Source organism: Perna viridis, chromosome 4 (genome assembly GCF_037379345.1).
Source record: "Perna viridis isolate PV_CMFRI_1.1 ecotype Kerala chromosome 4, ASM3737934v1, whole genome shotgun sequence".
In the NCBI taxonomy this organism is placed as follows: Eukaryota; Metazoa; Mollusca; class Bivalvia; order Mytilida; family Mytilidae; genus Perna; species Perna viridis.
The window spans coordinates 25222946-25243881 of NC_142448.1; the positions used below are offsets into that span (position 1 = coordinate 25222946).

Sequence of the window (20936 nt, forward strand, 5' to 3'; positions counted from 1 at the left end):
TAAACCAATGAATTTTATTTCTTCTACTATTTTTATTTTATTACCATAAAGAAAGAGATCTGGGTCCGGATGCAGCCTTCGTTTTCGACAAAAAGATGTAGAAAAATTTAACAAGTTGTCTAAAGCCCAGTTGTAACTGCCTTTCAATATTACTCATATTTTGTCAAAAAGTCGTCTACACACAGGGCATCGTGTCAAACTCGTCTTTCAAAACTTTTAATTTCAATGCTGAAAAGAGTGACAGAGAGAATACTTCCCTCAGGGACTCCCATCTCTTGCTCATTCTCCTCAGAAAAAGTTGAATTAGCCCCAACATTAAAATGGCGTTCCGACACACAAAAAATAGATAAGAAGAGAGAAAGTCTTCTTTTCAACCCCATATCAAATATTTCCTTTAAAATACCATACTTCCAAATCGAAAAAGATAGCATGTTGTGCTTCTCAAGGAACCACACAAAGCGACCATTGACCATTTTTTTACAGACGCAGTTAGTCGATGCGGTCTTTTTATCTATGTTTTTGTAAAGTCTCCTATTGCTCATCAAAACTTTTCAGTGTAAATTTAATCACTTAATGTAGAAACCTGAAACTATCATTCCTAACTTCTCGACCAGTTGTTTTGCAAATGCTATGTTTTTTTCTACTTTGCTATGGTAAAGTAGGGTATGTGGAGAATTGGATCAGCATTGGCTTCGATACTACATATAACTTTATAATCTGATAATAAAGAATAATAAAGAAGGGGTGACGCGAGAGTCAGTATGCAAACGACTCCTAAACTATTATTATTATTTTTAATTCCTTGAAAATATTGTTGCCTGTCCCCTAATATTTTTTTTTTAAAAAGTCACTGTTTCCAATTTTTGTCATGTTCTACACATTGTTTGTTTTTCAATTTCTTTTAGTGTGTTCCCTGGATTTTAAATCTGTCTGTCACTATTGTTCCTTGATGCCTTTTTATATTTCATTTCCCGTGTTTATGGACTGAATCTATCTTGAGTAACCGAGCTTCACGATGTTCACGAAATCCCCCCTTTTTAATAAACAAACTAAGACAGTCTCATGATTTATTCGACAATACATACACAAATAAAAAGAAACCCTGTCCATCTTGATTAGTTTAACACAAATCGATATTGTTAAGAGTTGTTATGAGAATGGTCTTGCTTTCATATTTGCAACTGATTTGCAATCAATGACATTTGTAGTATTAGTTTATACGAAAGAGTAAAGAAGTCTTTGTTTAATTATAATCGGATTGAACGCTCTTTAAAAAAATACTTTAAATCTTGTTTTTCATTATTACAAAATAGACTCATTAACTGAAGTGCTTGTTTTTGCAATAAAAGTATGTTAGGTAAAATGAAATATTTAAAATAACTAATGAATGCAAATCTTTCCTCACTTCAAAAAAAGATAAATACACCTTAAAAATTTAATAATCGTCTGTGTTCTCTACAATCCTGAAAGGTATTGCGCATCAATGATGTTTCTTGAACTGATATCTTTTTCTTGTAGTAAACCTAAAATAAATGATGGAGTTTATTCGTTGTGTTTTAGTAATATTTAGTGATGTTTTATAAATCAAAACAATAAACATACTTTTCGTTGTCCTATTTTACAGTCCAGATTAGATATGATTGAAATACGTGAAATGGAGCATTTAATTTTCATGTTTAGTACAAAAGAGTTTTTTTTTTTCATTATGTTTTTAATTGTCCGTGGAAAAAGAAGATCGGCCTGATCCAAATTATCTTTGTTTTTGAAGTCTTTTATTGTTTTTACGCTGTTCTCAAATGTGTAATGTTGATTATTTGTACCGTTCCAATCATCAGTTTTCTTGATTTAGCTGTCATCAAAATACCTATATTGTAGATATTTCGTTTATTCCGCATCCGTTTTTTAACATAGTTTTCAGAGTTGATTTGTATGTTAACTGGTAACATTTTTGAAGAACAACCTATCAGCAATAGAGTTTATTAGTGTGAACTTATTCAGAAATCGTTTTTTAATATGAAGAAGATCAAAAGACTAATGAAAGACAATACGAACGTTAAATTACCATCATACTTTTGAAGTTGCTGTGAGCGTTGTACTTCTAAAAGAATCAATCCTAGCTATAGCTGTCCATGTAGGTTTCTTATAACAGCCACACATTGATTGTATTCCTATGAATAAAACACTGATTAGATAATGTATGCACTGATCTGTATGTGCATGACTTGTAAAAGTGCATGAACAAGTGATTGTATATTAAAGACAATAGAATTTGCTAAGACGATATAATCGATGATATTTTGATTTTAAAAAACGTTTAATCAACAATTTCTACTTTTTGTTGCATACCACGAAAGAACTTTTCTATGCAGTAGCTCAGTGCGGGTCTGAGTGTCAAAAGAATAGGCCTGCAGCAGCACTAAGCTTGTTGTAAAAGACGACTTAATAGTGCTCAGAACCCTGCCGGTGGCTAGGGCGATCTGCCCACAGAACAACTGGGTTGTGTGGCCCAGGTGGTGGAATGTGGAACCCCTGGTACTCTACATGCTGGGTCGAGGGTAATACGGAAAACCTGACCGCAACCATAGTAGTGCAGCCATAGTGTTTGTAAAGATATAAGGTTTCTCGCACGTTAAAGAACCCTGCTGGCTAAATTGCCCGACCATAACCACTTCCTAATTCAAGTTGCAACCCAAATATCCTTGTGTCCCATTCCACTTTTCATTACGTCATCATTTTATGTTCATTTTATCATCATGGTCATCCCGCCCCGTGCAGGTCCGGGTGTCAAAAGAATAGGCCTGCAGCAGCGCTAAGCTTGTCGTAAAAGACGACTAAATAATGCTCAGAACCTAACCGAGGGCTAGGCGCTCTGCCCACAGAGCAACTGGGATGTGCCCCAGGTGGTGGAATGGGGTACCGTGGCGTGTTACATGCTGGGTTGTCAGGCTATAATACGGAAAACCTTACCGCAAACCATAGTGGTGCACCGTGTTGGGAAAGATGTCACGTTCCTCGCACGTTAAAGAACCCTACTGTGGTATTCGATAGGAGTAGGAACCTTTGCGCTCCGCCACAGGAGGCTAAATTGCCCGACCTTACCCATCCCTCCCTTTTTCTAGTGGCAATCAAAATTGTCGACTTCATTATCCTTGTGTCCCATCCCTTTTTTTCATTTCATCATCATTTCATGTTTATTTTATCGTCCATTTCATGTTCATCACTCGGATATAATTGAAATATTACTGCTTGTATGTTAAACACCACAAATCAATCATTATATATATCAACAACTTTGTTGATAAAATTTAATTTTAGACATTTAATGTTTATCAAATGTCTGTATAATACCTTCAAATCCGCTATAAAAATCCTTAGAAATATTTAAATATTCTACTTTAGTTTACATCTTCAGGTTTCAATCAATGATTCGAAATGAAGAAAGGCGCCTGACTGCATTCGTCTACACACAGGGCATCGTGTCAAACTCGTCTTTCAAAAACTATTGCTAAACTTTTAATTTTAATGCTGAAGAGAGTGACAGAGAGAATACTTCCCTGATGGACTCCCATCTCTTGCTCCTTCTCCTCAGAAAAAGTTGAATTAGCCCCAACATTAAAATGACGTTCCGACACACAAAAAATCGATAAGAACAGAGGAAGTCTTCTTTTCAACCCCATATCAAATATTTCCTTTAAAATACCATACTTCCAAATCGAAAAAGATAGCATGTTGTGCTTCTCAAGGAACCACACAAAGCGACCATTGACCATTTTTTTACAGACGCAGTTAGTCGATGCGGTCATTTTATCTTATGTTTTTGTAAAATCTCCTATTGATCATCAAAACTTTTCAGTGTAAATTTAATCACTTAATGTAGAAACCTGAAACTATCATTCCTAACTTCTCGACCAGTTGTTTTGCAAATGCTGTTTTTTTCTACTTTGCTATGGTAAAGTAGGGTATGTGGAGAATTGGATCAGCATTGGCTTCCATACTACATATAATTTTATAATCTGATAATAAAGAATAATAAAGAAGGGGTGACACGAGAGTCAGTATTCAAACGACTCCTAAACTATTATTATTATTTTTAATTCCTTGAAAATATTGTTGCCTGTCTCCTAATATTTTTTTTTAAAAAGTCACTGTTTCCAATTTTTGTGATGTTCTACTTTAGTTTACATCTTCAGGTTTCATTCAATAATTCGAAATGAAGAAAGGCGCCTGACTGCATTCTGTTTTCTTCCTCAATTAAAAGAAGTATTGACCAAGGACATACAAATTTACAGCAATCTCGACGAACTATTGACTGAATTTATGGAAGATAACCGGATTATGTTTTATTACATTTAATGAGTATCTTTTCATGTTTATGCTGAACCCGTTTTTAGCACTTGGAAATTACGTCTTAAGTAATGAAGCGCCTTTCAATATACACAAATATAATCACAAATAACAAAGACTTTATCTAACAACTTTATCGTGAATGTCATAACAATTCAATTTAGAAAGCAGGCAGTCTAAATTGTCTATCTAGGCTTTGCATTTTTTAAAAAAACTTAAGTTTCACACATTCCATGAGTGGCAATTTAACATGGATAGCTTCCATTTTATCGTATGGTTAGAGAATATAGTATTTGTATAAGTTGCTAAAAGGTATTTCAATACGCAATCACAAAAACTTTTAAAAAATAATAATAATAAATAAGTGGACATTACACTACTACGAAATTTGTTTACTGTTTGAAACAACCGTTGTATACTTGAATACTTGATTCCCTTTGGGAAGGATTGAATAATCCAACAATCAAAAACTTTTAAACTTTCATATTTAAAAATTAGTAGACTTTTTATTTAATAGAATCAAAATATGCTACGCCTCTTATGAGATCATTTGACAAAAATTAAAATGTTAAGAACAACGATATTCAGTGCCTAGTCTGTATAACTTTGTTTTAAAATTATTGCCTAGTCAGGTATAGTTTTATGAACATGTTATAACAACACACAACGTATTTCATCATTATTTCATTACATACACACCTTTTCTAAAGTTTTCGTTGAAACCTGCATATATAATAGGATTTATTGCACTGTTCGAGAAAGCTAAAGTCCTGGCGAGAAAATAGAACGTCTCGTACCAACTGCCAATCTAAAACACATACATATCCTCATACACGTTTGATCAGCCATTTCAAACATGCATATGCAGTATTTGTATGGGTTAAACTTCACCATGTTATGGTATTTGGGGATAGGGATTTGAATGGGGTGTTGGTTAAAAGTATTTAATTCATGAAACTTTATACTTGATTAAGTTACAAACATTAGTTTGATTGCATGAAGACTTTTCTTTTAAATTAGGTTTGATAATGTAGAATAAATTAAAGAAAAATATAATGATAGTTTTTTGGGGGAATAGGAATTGTTCTATCGGTAACAAGTGTGTGGTGTTCGGGATAGCATTCGGAGCTTATGGTTAATGTATACCATTCACAACTGCTTATTTTTGTCATTTAACATTTTAGCATATTTGTTTTTACTATTACCGATATACTTTATGAATAAACCTTTTCATACATGTATTTGCAAGAACAATAAGCAATCGAGTTTGATTGTTACTAGAATTGAAAAAAATGCAATTTAGTACCTCTGTAGAAAGGTCTGGTCTGTATTCCGAATACAATATCGAAATCTGTAACGGGAACCAGCAAATGGAAAACACAGCTAATATGATAATCAGCATCACAACAACCTACAACATAAAAATCATAAGACAGTTTTATCTTTACCACTTGTAGAACATATTATCAATATATTTTTCAACTGTTTGTAGCCTATTTGAAATACACTTTGTAAGTGTTTTTTTTTTCAAATAAAAGTTATACGTACATTGTAAAAAATGTTTGTTGAATGCTTACATCAGTATGCCGTTTTTGTTGAATGCTTACATCAGTATGCCGTTTGAAGTACATTTCTTGAAAATTCCAAACTTAAAAGACATTAATTAGTGTATTAAAAAAAACAGAAGAGTTTTATATCATTAAGGTAATTTGATCGATCCAGTAGTCCCTTTTTAATGTTAATAGACTTCTGATGTATATTTAATATCCAAAATATAAAATGTCAGTAAGTAGTTATGATTCATTAAACGATTGGTCCAAGCAATGCGAGTTTTTTTTTTCAAAGGAAACAGACGTCGAAAAAATCTTTTAAGTTTAATTTTGTCTTTTGATTTATGACCTAATTTGATAATGAGACACGTTTAATTATGAAATAAAAGAAGAAAATTCGCAAATATTTGATACGGATATAATTACCTATTCGTCATAAAGTGAACATTATTTTACATTTCAAAAATGTACTAATTCTCCGGGTAAAGAATGATTTTTTAATCTTATAGCGACCCTAAATAGAAACGGTATCACGCCCGTTGACTTAACGGACATTTGTAGTACTCTGACAGTATCTGGTGTATGTCATAATTTGCATACTTAACTTGCGCATCTAGGTAAACTATTACCTATTGTCGTAAAAAACCAACGTGTGATCTGATGCCTTGTACAAGAATTATGTGACAGAGTTATTGAAAGAAACCTACCAGAAATCTTGTGATATAAGTTAGATGAATGGTTGATTTCGCGTAGAAATAAAAAAAAATCACCAAATTTGATCAGGATTAATCACAAGATAATAGTAATAATACCCACCTTGCGTTTCATTTTCATTTGACCACTAATATCGTGCGTAATTCTCTCCCCTGGAACTTGGTTGAGCCATAATGTTCGTATTATGCCACAATAAGCGCCTATCATTGCCATGATTGGAAATATAAACAATACGAGACAGATAATTGTATAGTAGGTTATTCTAGCAGGCCTATGAAACCCAGGTGTTGTTTCTGACGCTGTAAGGGACCAGTCATCATCACACCACAACTCCGCATGGTTTTTCCAATGCCTTCCATACAGACGTCGAAAGAATAACATTGGAAGGGCAATTGTAATCGAGAAGACCCAAATTAATATCAATGAGTATTTCGCACTTCGTTCTATTATATGAGCTTTCATGGCATACACGATTCCAAAAAATCTGTCGTAAGCCACTAAAGTCAGAGACAGAATACTCGATACAACTGATGCAACTGAAAAGAAATAAACAATGGAGTTAAGTTCATCGAACTCCAGTTATACACTGTAATTTCAAATATTACCACACGTACTAATTTATTGCAATATTGTAATTTTGTAGGAAATTAAAGTTTACGGTTTTCATCGAAGTTACATCCCATCTCATTTGTTGCAATAATATATAGACATAGGAATAATTTCTGAGTTGACAGTAGTTGAATATCTGACAATGCGCTTAGACATACTTAATTAGTTCCTAATAACTTTTTACCCTTCGAAATTAAAGTTGTGGCAAATGTCTCGTTACTCTCTTAAATTCATAGAAAGTCATTTTTAAGATATTATTCATAAAACTACCTAACGGGATTCGTAAAGTAACTGAAAATCTTTAAATCTCATATTTTGGTTTACAAATAAAAAAATCAGATCATCATTTATGAAAACCCACATCATCGAAAAGTTATTGAACGTTTGCTTTCGTATGAAGACAAAAGATAAGTTTATAAATTATCGAAACTGATATAAAATACGCATGGGTAAGCATGTTTATATAAATAATTTTTCGAGGTCTTTTCTTATAAAAACATGTATTACTCGTTGAAGACAACCTTTATTGATTTTAAGGAAAAGCTTTGTGAACATAAGTTCAAACCAATCCCTATTGGTTTTGTAGTTCATGTCTGATCAAACAGATAAATCAGGAAGACAGAACAAACATATTTCAATCAATGCATATAAACCCTACTGATAAATACAATTTAAATGTTTCACTGCCAATGAAGAAGGTTGCTTATTTCTATAACCAGAGTAATGAAATTAATTTGTTTGATGAATCACTGTCACATAAAAGTTGTGCGTAAAAATCATTTCTATTGTCGACAATTCAATTTAAAATTTCGTAGACTTTGGTAATCCAATGAATAAAAACAATCATGTTTTGTTACTGTGACGGTGCTTTTATTCATGGGTTCAATTTCGTTGTTCGTTCCCTTTAGGTTAATCCAATGAAAATTAGGACTTCCGGTCTATAACAAAATGTTAAAAATGTTTAAAAGAAAGGAATATTTTTTCTACGCTAGTTTTATTAGTAGACATTTCCCAATATTGTAATAGGGAAGTGTTAACTTGATTTTTCAGTTGAACAAAGTCTAGTATGGAGAGTATTTTCGCGATTTACCTTAACAGTAAGATATACATGTAATAATCACAATTACGTCAGGTATCCACAAATGAATTCACGAACTGGTCAAAGTTGTCCGAAAAAATGTTACAAATCATCTTTAACAATTGTGCAATCCAGATGAATAACATTATTATGATCATGGATTGACTTACAGTATTCTTATTAATATTGACACAATTACTACTTTCGGGGGGAAATTGGCAATGGCATATTGTTTTTTTTTTTTTTTTCTTTCTTTTTTTTTTTTTTTGGTGTTTGGTGAAACTTGCCATTGTACCTCACACACTTTTTGCCCACATTAAAACTGAAATACCTGGTGCAAACTGTTTATTTTCAGTGACCCTACATATATATATCAAGTCAAAGTACTGAAGTACTGAGTCAATGAACCCTTCACATTTTGCTCTGTTTCTTACTGCACAATCACATTTCTAATCATAAAAAAGGATTGTAATATTTTAAAATAGGGAAAGAAATATTTTTACCATTCTTTCTTTCAGAAGATTTTTTTTTTCAAAGACCGTTTATTAGCTGAGCAACAATGGCTTCTTGAGTTGAAAAGACGAATGGGGGAAAATGACTCACAACCTTTTCTTACTTTTCACCCACACACAGATTTGACGATACACATTTAAAATATACATGTTAATTCACTCTTCCATGTTATCACTTCACTAAATAGCTTTTGCTTTTACTTATCATTAATTGAAGCAAGTATTTATACAGCTCCAAGTTCTCCCTTAGTCATACTTGGACAAAGACTTTATTTAAACCACTGTTGAATCCTGTGATCCTGTGTCAAAGCATATAAATTTGCCATTTTTGGTGTCTAATTACTTTCAAAATGAATTATGACCATACAATCAGACCAAAGCATCAACATAGTAGTTCACCCAAATCCTAGGTTCTTTCATCTCTACGAAATAGCGTTACGAACGGAGTCATAAAATGGAGCAGTCCTGAGAGACGCAAAAAGGGTATTCAAGACTGTGATGGAAACAATCTGTATTTTCATGTCATTCAAACAACTTGTATCTTTCAGTACAAATGGACCCCATTTATTTGTTTAATGGCTATATCATATAACTAGCAAGTCCCATCCCTATTAAATGCAATGCGGTCAAAATATTCTAAATAAACAGAAACTGAACATTTTTTTGGTAAATAACATTTCTACTATCTATTCTAAACCTAGACAAAAACAAGTATGTTACACAGCTTTCAACTTATGTTTTTAATTGTAAATATGTGTATATGTATTAAGATGACAAACAATGATATGAATACATCAATTGAAACTAGATTTTTGTACTGTTTTACAAGTAACAGTATTATAAACAAGTCTTATCTTTCAAAAAAAAGATAGCCAACGCAGTAAAATTTGTTCTTTTCATTTATAATTTTCTATATTTTATTCTGGAAATAACTGCGTCGGAGAAAAAATACTTGTTACAAGTATTTATTGGTACATACTATGTATGTATAGCATGCAATACCTATACTTTAGCTGTTGTTGCATAATAATAAATTGACTCAAACAGTTCAAACCTTCTTAAGTTTGTAACATGAATATAACCATACATTACACAGCAAAAAAGGTAAATTATCAGGACTATGAGCTCATGATAGATTCATACCTATTTATCATAAACTAACAGTAAAAAAATATATAACAAATATTGTACATCAATGCTATAAAAAAAATAAACAGGATTAATACAGAAGATTTGACATAATGCTCGTCTGTTGAGATGCATGCGGGGTGACGCGAAAGTACTGTACTTACCGGTTGACTGGGAGAAAAAAGGATTCATTTTTCCTTCAATATTAAAATATATAAAAATATGTCTCTCAAATACTATTTTCAGCTATTTTAAGTCTACAGATTTAAGATTGTCAGGCAGGCAAATTAAAGAATATATTTAGATTTGTCATGATGCTCAACTGGAAAAATCCAAAATGGCGGGATGACGCGAGGGTACTAGCGGGGGCTACAGATACAGAAAAAAATATCCATTCTTCCTCTCAAGATAATCAAAGCTTGTTTGCAAATAGTATCTGTAATGAAAGAATTGTATCTACATTATGGAGTGATTTCGTGCAGAAACCCACCTTATTTAATCAAACTATTTCCCGTTTGGCGTCCCCTTCAGTTTCAGAAACTTTTCTTCTAAGGTCACGTGAGATATTCATATGCATGAGATGACCTGTGACAATTTTTCACCGCGTGATCAACAGTCTGAAGATTTTTTTGTTTGTTTGTTGGGGTTAAACGTCCGAGCAGCAATATTTCAGCTATATTCAGACAATAAACATGAAATGGATGATATAATGAACATAAAATGATGACGAAATGAAAAAGGAATGGGACACAAGGACAATAGGGTCGACAAATTTTGATTGCCACTGGAAATAGGGAGAGGTGGTAAGAGTCAGACAATTTAGCCTCCTGTGGCGGAGCCCTATGGTTCCTACTCCGGTAGAATACCACAGTAGGGTTCTTTAACGTGCGAGGAACGTGGCATCTTTCCCAACACAGTGCACCACTATGGTTTGCGGTCAGGTTTTCCGTATTATAGCCTGACAACCCCAGCATGTAACACGCCAGGAGTACCCCATTCCACCACCTGGGGCAAACATCCCATAAACCAGGTGCACCGGTAGGGTAAGCATGCGATGAACGTTTCATTTTTCCCAACACAATGTACCACTGTGGTTTGCGGTATGGTTTTCCGTATTATGTTTTTTGTTTGTTGTTTGTTGGGGTTTAACGTCCGAGCAGCAATATTTCAGCTATAATCAGACGATGAACATGAAATTGATGATAAAATAAACATAAAATGATGATGAAATGAAAAAGGGATGGGACACAAGGACAATGGGGTCGACAAATTTTGATTGCCACTAGAAATAGGGAGAGGTGGGTAGGGTCGGGCAATTTAGCCTCCTGTGGTGGAGCCCTATGGTTCCTACTCCGGGAGAATACCACAGTAGGGTTCTTTGACGTGCGAGGAACGTGGCATCTTTCCCAACACGGTGCACCACTATGGTTTGCGGTCAGGTTTTCCGTATTATACCCCATTCCACCACCTGGGGCACACATCCCAGTTGCTCTGTGGACAGAGCGCCCTAGCCCCCGGCTAAGGTTCTGAGCACTATTTAGTCGCCTTTTACGACAAGCTTAGCGCTGCTGCAGGCCTATTCTTTCAACACCCGGACCTGCACGGGGCAAGTGTTTTAGTACATGTATCTTACATGTACATGTATTTTATTCAGTAACATTTTCGCAGTATACTTTGTTTTATTATTTAGCAAACTGTGCATTAAGTGTTAAGTATTGACTGGGTTTAATATGGTGGGCATAAATAAAATTTTTTTTTCAAATACTTATTTCGTTCGAAATATTCACTTTAACCGAATGTGTCACCTTTTTATTGTATATACAAATAATTGCAATAACATCTTATCCAATGGCGATTGCCAATTCATCTGAGTTGAATGAATAAATTTCCGCTTTTGGTCATGTTATTTACCGGTTTTTAGTTATTTCACATTAGTGAACTTGATATTCAATTTCTACTCTGTCAATGGGCCATAAAGGAGCAATCCAACACAGTTCAATATTCGGTCATCACAAAATATCAACTAACACAGACAGTATTAGTTGTAAAGCTAATGGCTTGGTCGTTTATGTCATCAAGTTGAGTGTAAAGCATTAAAAACTAAAAGTATCAGAACGAGTATCATTAAATATAGGTACGTTTTTACAAATAACGATCTTGTCAGTTTGCTACAGTAAGATAAAATGAAATTGTATGACCTTTTTTGTTGTAGCATGAATGCGTATTCAGTTGTCATGGTAATTGATTTAATCAATTCAATACTCAGTTTGTCACGGATTAACTTTGATGGCATTTTAAAAGACATAACCGTACTTCTTTAGAGTAGACCAGATCATGTATGAACGGGATTCATATTACCAAATCTCTTAAATTAACAATACGCGTTAAACAAAAAAAAAAAAACTCGATAAAAATATTTGTTAGAACGCATCTTATTTAAACACTATTGTCGTGTCTTCATAATCACGATGTACCCGTGCAGGTCCGGGTGTTATAAGAATAGGTCTGCAGCAGCGCTAAGCTTGTAGAAGGCGACTAAATAGTTTTGTTTGTTTGTTTGTTGGGGATTAACGTCCGAGCACCAATATTTCAGCTATATTTAGACGATGAACATGAAACTGATAAATGGACATGAAATGATGATGAAATGAAAGAGGGATGGGACACAAGGACAATGGGGTCGACAAATTTAGATTGCCACTGGAAATAGGGAGAGATGGGTAGGGTCGGGCAATTTAGCCTCCTGTGGTGGAGCCCTATTGTTCCTACTCCGGGAGAATACCACAGTAGGGTTCTTTAATGTGTGAGGAACGTGGCATCTTTCCCAACACGGGGCACCACTATGGTTTGCGGTCAGGTTTTCTGTATTATAGCCTGACAACCCCAGCATGTAACACGTCAGGGGTACCCCATTCCATTCTGTGGGCAGAGCGCCTAGCCCCCGGGTAGGTTTCTGAGCACTATTTAGTCGCCTTATACGACAAGCTTAGCGCTGCAGGCCTATTCTTTTGACACCCGGACCTGCACGGGGCAGAACAAAAAGTAACTAAAATAATGCATACAAAGTCGAAAAAGTAAATGAGCAACTCGGACTCCAATAATAACTGGGAGCATGGACCAGATGCACCGGTAGGGTAAGCGTCCTCTGCTTTTCTAGAAACATCCGCCGAGTTGCTCGTAAAAAGTCCGGGGTAGACGAAAGAGGAAAGGAAAACTATGACACGTTAAACATATCAGTTTTCATGGTGCAGATGGATACACCCTAAATATCAACGAGTTCATGATGTCGACCATAAAACCTCTGTAGTGATGACTTCGATCTTGGTCGACAAAAGAGTGCTCGGAACCTTGGCCGAGGGCTAGGGCGCTCTGCCCACAAGCAACTGGGTTGTGTGCCACAGTTGGTTGAATGAGGTACTCCTGACATGTTATATGCTAGGGTCGTCAGGCATAATACGGAAAACCTGACCGCAAACCAGTGGTGCACCGTTTTGAGAAAGATGCCACGTTCTTCGCACGTTAAAGAACTCTTCTGTGGTATTCTGTTGGAGTAGGAACCCTTGCGCTCCCCGCCACAGGAGGCTAAATTCCATCAACCCTACTATCTTTATATCCAATCCCATTATAATTTCATGTTCATTGTATCATCCATTTCATGTTCATCGCTTGGATATTGATGAAATATTGCTGCTCGGGCGTTAAACCCCAACAATCAATCAATCAAAGTTCAGTATATGTTTAAGGTTAACCACATAACCTTAAGATTGCTTCATCAGAGAAACGTTATTCCTTAATAATTATTGTAAATTTACAGACAGAAACCATTCAGCGTTTACTAGGATTTTATTTAAATGATAACTATGTTTTTTTTTTATAATCAAACGTTAGCTCCGTCCAATTTACCAGGAATAACGCATCTGATATAGCTTACCATTTAAATGGTGTCACTATTTTTTGCGCTTTGTTAGCAGCTATCTTAAAATATTTTGATCACGAGATCTTTGCGTATATAATGTTAAACTTTATTATCCGCCTACTACAGGCAAGATCAAATCTAGAATGTTATGGTCGATTATCTTATTGAACCTGGCGACTGCTAATCGTATCTAGTTTATGTAGTTATTTCCCATTTTGGACATTTATACACCAATAAAGATTAATAATGTAATATCTTACTAGGGATTGGCATGTTTGTCTAACTATAACGATTGTTAATGTGGTAAAGTAGTCAATTATTTTGATAATCAGGATGACTGCAAACATTTTGTATTTTTTTTAAATAATCTTGCCGTATAAAATTAAGACATTTGTTTATGAGAACGAGGAAAACGTATTATAATCTTGCACTCGGTGATGACTGGAAACGTTTTGATAATAAAGCAAACTTCATTGAAACTAGATCTCGTAAGGGTGACCGGTATATTTGTCATTTAACAAGCTTGATCAGCATTACTTACGGCAATCTATGAACTCAAACGTACACTGTTAAAATTAAAATTATTGCGATTTTTAATATTTCGAAAAATTCAACACTTTAAATCGCAAATATTAAACTGAACGGTATGGAATTGTTTACATAATTTATGGGTGATTTTGTAAAACCGCAATCTTGACTTAAATGACTGGATCGAAATAATAAATGAATAAAATTCTGAACATACACAAAAAAAACCAAAAAAACAAAAAAAAACAACGTGGTAAGTTACCTTTTCTTCAATTGAAAAATACCCTATCAGGTCATGCCAAGCTAATCTGATAAATGGCTGTGAAATGTTCGTTCACAACTAACGGGAAAAGCAAATCCTGAATTTGTTTTAAACTGGTTAAAGGGACAATGGCCGACATAAACGACATATCACACACCAAAATCAAATAAGCGATCAGTAACCTAGCATTGAATGAGCAAAAAACATTGAAGTATGAGACCAGATACATCAATAGGGCAAGCGTTTTCTACGATCCTAGAAGGGCTCACCAAAATTATAACGGAAGAATAATAATGAAATAAATTTGTCTTCTTTTTTAGCACACCAAATTGGCCGTACAAGCAAATTTTTTTTATATATTTATCCCTTATTCAAATGATTAGTTCCCCGTGCAGGTCCGGGTGTTTAAAAGAATAGGCCTGCAGCAGCGCTAAGCTTGTCGTAAAAGGCGACTAAATAGTGCTCAGAAACCTAGCCGGGGGTTAGGCGCTCTGCCCACAGAGCAACTGGGATGTGTGCCCCAGGTGGTGGAATGGGGTACCCCTGGCATGTTACATGCTGGGGTTGTCAGGCTATAATACAGAAAACCTGACCGCAAACCATAATGGTGCACCGTGTTGGGAAAGATGCCACGTTCCTCGCACGATAAAGAACCCTGCTGTGGTATTCGATAGGAGTAGGAACATTTGCGCTCCGCCACAGGAGGCTAAATTGCCTGACCTTACCCATCCCCCCTTTTTCCAGTGGCAATCAAAATTTGTCGACCCTATTATCCTTGTGACCCATCCTTTTTTTTTTATTCTTTCATGTTCATTGTCTGAATATAGCTGAAATATTGCTGCTCGGACGTTAAACCCCAACAAACAAACAAACAAATGATTAGTAATAACAAATTACCTGCAAAACAAGCTGAGAAATTGGCACGAAAATTTCCATTAACTACCACTTGAAAAATTACTGCATCGATCGGTGAACAAGAAGATGAGAAAGGAACGTAGAAAGTGGAGACATGGTACAAGTCATCATGCAAACATCTATGCGTACTCTCCGATAGAAGCTGAGAAATCTGTTTCGGAAATTTACACTATGTACTCATTGAAAAAATAAAATTTATGATCATCAAAATAAAAAAAAAAGCAAATTGTTTACAATAGAACATATAAACTTTAATAAAAGTTTAATAAATAGTGATTCAACTAGTCGCCCATTCCACAAACGTTACATTAACCGAGCACCACAGACTTTTTGTTGGTCAATTCAAGTGAAACAAAAATTAATCTATGACGTATCCAAGCTTGAAAATACAACAACGCATGGCAGTCTATGAGTTCATCATGACCACCATTTGTCTTTAGACAACTTAACTGTGCCCGTCGATATAGATTTCGACTGAGGAAGTAGACCTAGGGTAAAGGACATAACTCAAGAAATCAGTGATATGTTTGTACATGTATTATATTCATATTCACCAAAGACTCTCAAGCTTTCTCGTTTGAAGCAGAATAAAATAAATCCAAGTTAATTAGATGATTACATAAGATTGATGTAAAATGCTGAATACAAACGTACCAATGATTTTTAAAGGTTGCGTCCCTTATCCTAGGTCTACCTCCTTACAGTTGTCTAGAAACCATTCAAAAGCGTGCGCTGATGTAGGTAGAATTTATAGTTAACAAACAGAAAATCGAAAAGTTAGTACTTGTCACAAAGTCCTAACTAGACGAGCCCCGTACAGGTCCGGGTGTCAAAAGAATAGGCTTGCAGCAGCGCTAAGCTTGTAAAAGGCGACTAAATAGTGCTCAGAACCCTATCCTAACAACTGGGATGGGTGCCCCAGGTGGTGGAATGAGGTACCCCTGGCGTGTTACATGTTGGGGTTGTCAGGCTATAATACGGAAAACCTGACCGCAAACCATAGTGGTGGACCGTGTTGGGAAAGATGCCACGTTCTTCGCACGTTAAAGAACCCTACTGTGGTATTCTCCCGGAGTAGGAACCATAGGGCTCCGCCACAGGAGGTTAAATTGCCCTAACCAATCCACCTCTCCCTACTTCCAGTTACAATCAAAATTTGTCGACCCCATTGTCCTTGTGTCCCATTCCTTTTTCATTTCATCATCATTTCATGTTCATTTTATCATCAATTTCATGTTCATCGTCTGAATATAGCTGAAATATTGCTGCTCGGACGTTAAACCCCAACAAACAAACGCCCCGTGCAGGTCCGGGTGTTAAAAGAATAGGCCTGCAGCAGCGCTAAGCTTGTCGTACAAGGCGACTAAATAGTGCTCAGAAACCTAGCCGGGGGCTAGGCGCTCTGCCCACAGAGCAACTGGGATGTGTGCCCCAGGTGGTGGAATGGGGTACCCCTGGCGTGTTTCATGTTGGGGTTGTCAGGCTATAATACGGAAAACCTGACCGCAAACCATAGTGGTGCACCGTGTTGGGAAAGATGCCACGTTCCTCGCACGTTAAAGAACCCTGCTGTGGTATTCGATAGGAGTAGGAACCTTTGCGCTCCGCCACAGGAGGCTAAATTGTCCGACCTTACCCATACCCCCTTTTTCCAGTGGCAATCAAAATTTGTCAACCCTATTGTCCTTGTGTCCCATCCTTTTTTTTCATTTCATGTTCATTTTATCATCCATTTCATGTTCATCGTCTGAATATAGCTGAAATATTGCTGATCGGACGTTAAACCCCAACAAACAAACAAACAAACCAACAAACAAACAAACAAAACTAACAAGACGATGTTTGCTTCTGTCAATTTTAAGAATAATCAATGTGAGGAGTAAAGGATATGAAAATGACTAAAACAGATCAGAGCTCAATTACCAGCGGCCCCGTGCAGGTCCGGGTGTCAAAAGAACAGACCAGCAGCAGCGCTAAGCTTGTCGTAAAAGGCGACTAAATAGTGCTCAGAACCCTAGCCGGGGGCTAGGGCGCTTTGCCCACAGAGCAACTGGGATGTGTGCCCCAGGTGGTTGAATGGGGTACCCCTGGCGTGTTACATACTGGGGTTGTCAGGCTATAATACGGAAAACCTGACCACAAACCATAGTGGTGCACCGTGTTGGGAAAGATGCCACGTTCCTCGCACGTTAAAGAATCCTACTGTGGTATTCTCCCGGAGTAGGAACCACAGGAGGCTAAATTGCCCGACCCTACCCACCTCTCCCTATTTCCAGTGGCAATCAAAATTTGTTGACCCCATTGTCATAAACATACATAGTAGAAAAGACGGTAACAAAAGGTCTTGTCAAATTTGAATATGCCGAATTTAGAATGAAATGTTTTTCAATGTCACGAATGTCTATTACTGCTATCTTAACTTCATTTTTTCCGCTTAAAACTCTAGTTACCACATTCAGTTATAAGGAAAATTATCTATATTATGATTTTAGCATCTTGGATGAAATTTGCTGTGGCGGGTGCCATATTGCTACGCGTAGCTATCTTTGTTTTTCTTAGGATTCGTATTGTTAAAGTGTTGTTTCGCGGATGTTTGATAGCTACATAATTAGCGAAAACAGGTTTTGCATCAAAATTGAAAGGCAGGAATAAAACACCTTAAAAATCTTGCATAAACTTGCAAAAGTTCAGTGAATAAAAAAATCAATATTCACTACTACATTCATTATCTATATCCTTATTATAATTTTGCCGTCATATAAAAAAATCTGGAAACCCACATTTTAACTTAAGTTTACAATTTGGCATTTAAGTTTCAATGCGTTAAACTTGCTTTTTAATGAAATTTGATCCCAATAACGCTTATAATGGAGCAATTACACCCTGGTCAATTTCAATAAGATTTTGTCTTATATTGGTTTGATGTCTTCATGTCAATTCGAATATCAATCAGTCGAACAAAGATTTCATATTTTTACTGGATTCCCTAAAACGACCATTTCTCTTATCCATGAGACTCAAAGTACATCTTTATCCTTAAATATAAATTTATTAAAACAAAAACAAAATCCTTCAATTATATCGCTTCGAAAACAGATATTTGTTTTCTTTTCTTTTTTTTCTTTGTATATAGAACAATAGATATGCATCAAAATTAAACGATCTGAAACTCTCAGTGCTTAATATATAAATTAATTTTCTCCATATGTCAGTCCCATGAAAGTATAAAAAAAAATGTAAATCCCTAATCCTAATCGTACATGTTTTAGAGCAATCAATAAATCAAACAATTTACAAAAAAAATTATTCAAAGTTTATATACTAGTAAATCTCGTCAACGAAATGAAAGAGGAAACCGCGAATTATTTCAAAAATATGATGAAGCTTTAATCCATCTTGTTTCTGTTAACGTTTCGATTCTCTCTTAATCTTCCTGCATTTCTCTTTGTTTCATATGTTTTCCCTTCCTACCATTTTGAGAGAAAAAATTGATGATAAACAATAAAGATAGTTGTGATTATTTAGCTTTAAGTTTCAATCTTTATGTATTACCGAACAATTTTTTGAGAGTATATACATGTTCATGGCATTTGTGAAGGCACGACAGCGACAATGACATATTAACCATTTTAATAAGTTCTATAAGGTTGTTCATGAATTCCGACTTAAACTCGTATTTTATCTCATTTATTAAATTCAGGAAACTTAATTGTCTTAAAAACTACTTGTGATGTTATTATTACAACTTTTATTTTGCAATTACGTACGCATTACGTACACATTACGTACACATTAAAGTTAATTTTACATATTACGAAATAAGATGGGATAAATGTAGCTATGATGAATGAATGTATTTTGTATAACCTTTTATCTTGTAAGAGTTTGCTATGAAAATCTACCGCCCATTTGTGAACCGTTAACAAAGAAATAACGAATATCCAAGGAAAGGATCATAGTGCAAGTACAAACAATTCCTCTGTCAAAAATATTCCTCTTGAGCTTAGAATTACTTTAAAATATTAAAGAGCTAATTTACATTTCGCTAGAGCTAAGAGTTATGTTTGATGGCCTACTTACCTTGAGTAAAACTATTAACCTTACAGAAAAATGATCCTAATATCCAACCTTCTGATAACTCGTTAACAAGATTTACCCATGTACAAGACAATGTCACAAGTAAGTCGGAAACTGCCAAATTTACAATATAGTAGTTGGTGGTTGTTCTCATCCGTTTATTTTTTGCGACCACCAATATTATCAGAATGTTTCCAATTAAAGACACGATAATCATAATGGTGTACACAAAGATTTTGATTGCTGCCTCCCATAATGGAATTTGTTTGAATGATTTTGGATATAACATTTGACTAATATCATCTAAGTCTATAGTCGTTGTTTCCAGTGAAATATTGTTTAACGTTACTAAAGTAAAATCCATCGAAAAATTTGAAACGCCATTAGAGTTGTTCATAATCATCGTACGCAAGTCTTCCATTCTTTAAAGTATATTCTGGCAGCTGTTACTTAAGTTATCATAACTGAATATCTTTTAAACTTCAAAGGTTACCACACATTTAGCAAGTTTGATTTATAAAATCAAAAATTTACCATAGAAAATAATCTGAATAAATTGCAAAGCCAATTTTAAATCTTATGCCAATACATTCGGATGAAAGTTTATCCAAAACTTCTGCTTCATTTACGCGGGGAAATAATAATGTCGCTAAGATCGTACAAACATTGTTAAGCGAAGATATCCAATAATTGAACCACTGATCTTCAATAATGCCTAAAGAATGGAATGGCAGCTATCAATAGCATTTCTCCTTCTGTCATAAACATGTCTTTCCGTGGAAAACCGTAAGATGCTTTGATTTCATGACTGTGCATATTTTACATATTATCGTCATATTTTACACAAAGTTGATAGAACACTACGAAATTAAGATCAATTATTGCAGTATAAAACTGTTTGATATCTAAAAGATAAAATGATTCGCAATTTACGCCCAGATGGTTGCAGTTATCATATTTTCTGATATTCTGCAGGAAATTATTTGGAAATTAATAAACAAATTGAATGCTTGTTTACTTAACGCCAATCCGTTTAGAACTCTTGTCATAGTTAGCGGCTCAGTCAATTAACCATTCGATGTTTATATGTACAAAATAAAATCTGGAGTAATTGTAGGTTGAAAGCTAGGTTAAATAAACCTTGAATTTAATCCATTTACACGTACATGTTAACAGAAAAGAGAAATATCTTCAAATATCACAATTACAAATAAAAAATGGAAAGCAATTAAAAATTTAATGATTAGTCGGGACGAAACGCAAATGCGACATTATCTTCAAAAAGCTATTGATAAAATATATC

The 20936-nt window shown here is 35.0% G+C and overlaps 1 protein-coding gene across 2 annotated transcripts; it reads right to left on the reverse strand.

Moving 5' to 3' along the window:
• Positions 1–954: 954 nt before the first annotated feature.
• LOC148619458 (QRFP-like peptide receptor) lies at positions 955–20650 on the reverse strand. Of its 2 annotated transcripts, none has more exons than XM_088579346.1 (6): positions 19637–20650; positions 6711–7144; positions 5651–5755; positions 5044–5152; positions 2071–2168; positions 955–1523 (listed from the first exon to the last, which is right to left on the reverse strand). In XM_088579346.1, the coding sequence occupies exons 1-6, from the start codon at positions 20052–20054 to the stop codon at positions 1428–1430; spliced, it is 1260 nt and encodes a 419-aa protein (XP_088435472.1). In that variant the 5' UTR covers positions 20055–20650; the 3' UTR covers positions 955–1427. The 2 variants fall into 2 exon arrangements, with proteins under 2 accessions (XP_088435472.1, XP_088435473.1); XM_088579347.1 differs by having other exon boundaries at positions 2063–2168.
• Positions 20651–20936: the final 286 nt, after the last annotated feature.

What these genes read in the sequence shown, in the direction of transcription:
- LOC148619458 (XM_088579346.1), bottom strand. Translation starts at nt 20,054, where the DNA reads ATGGAAGACTTGCGTACGATGATTATGAACAACTCTAATGGCGTTTCA. An exon ending in GGTTAATAGTTTTACTCAAG is followed by an intron (nt 7,145 to 19,636) that starts GTAAGTAGGCCA and finishes ATTTCTTTTCAG; the next exon opens with TTGCATCAGTTGTATCGAGT. An exon ending in AAATGAAAATGAAACGCAAG is followed by an intron (nt 5,756 to 6,710) that starts GTGGGTATTATT and finishes TTTATGTTGTAG; the next exon opens with GTTGTTGTGATGCTGATTAT.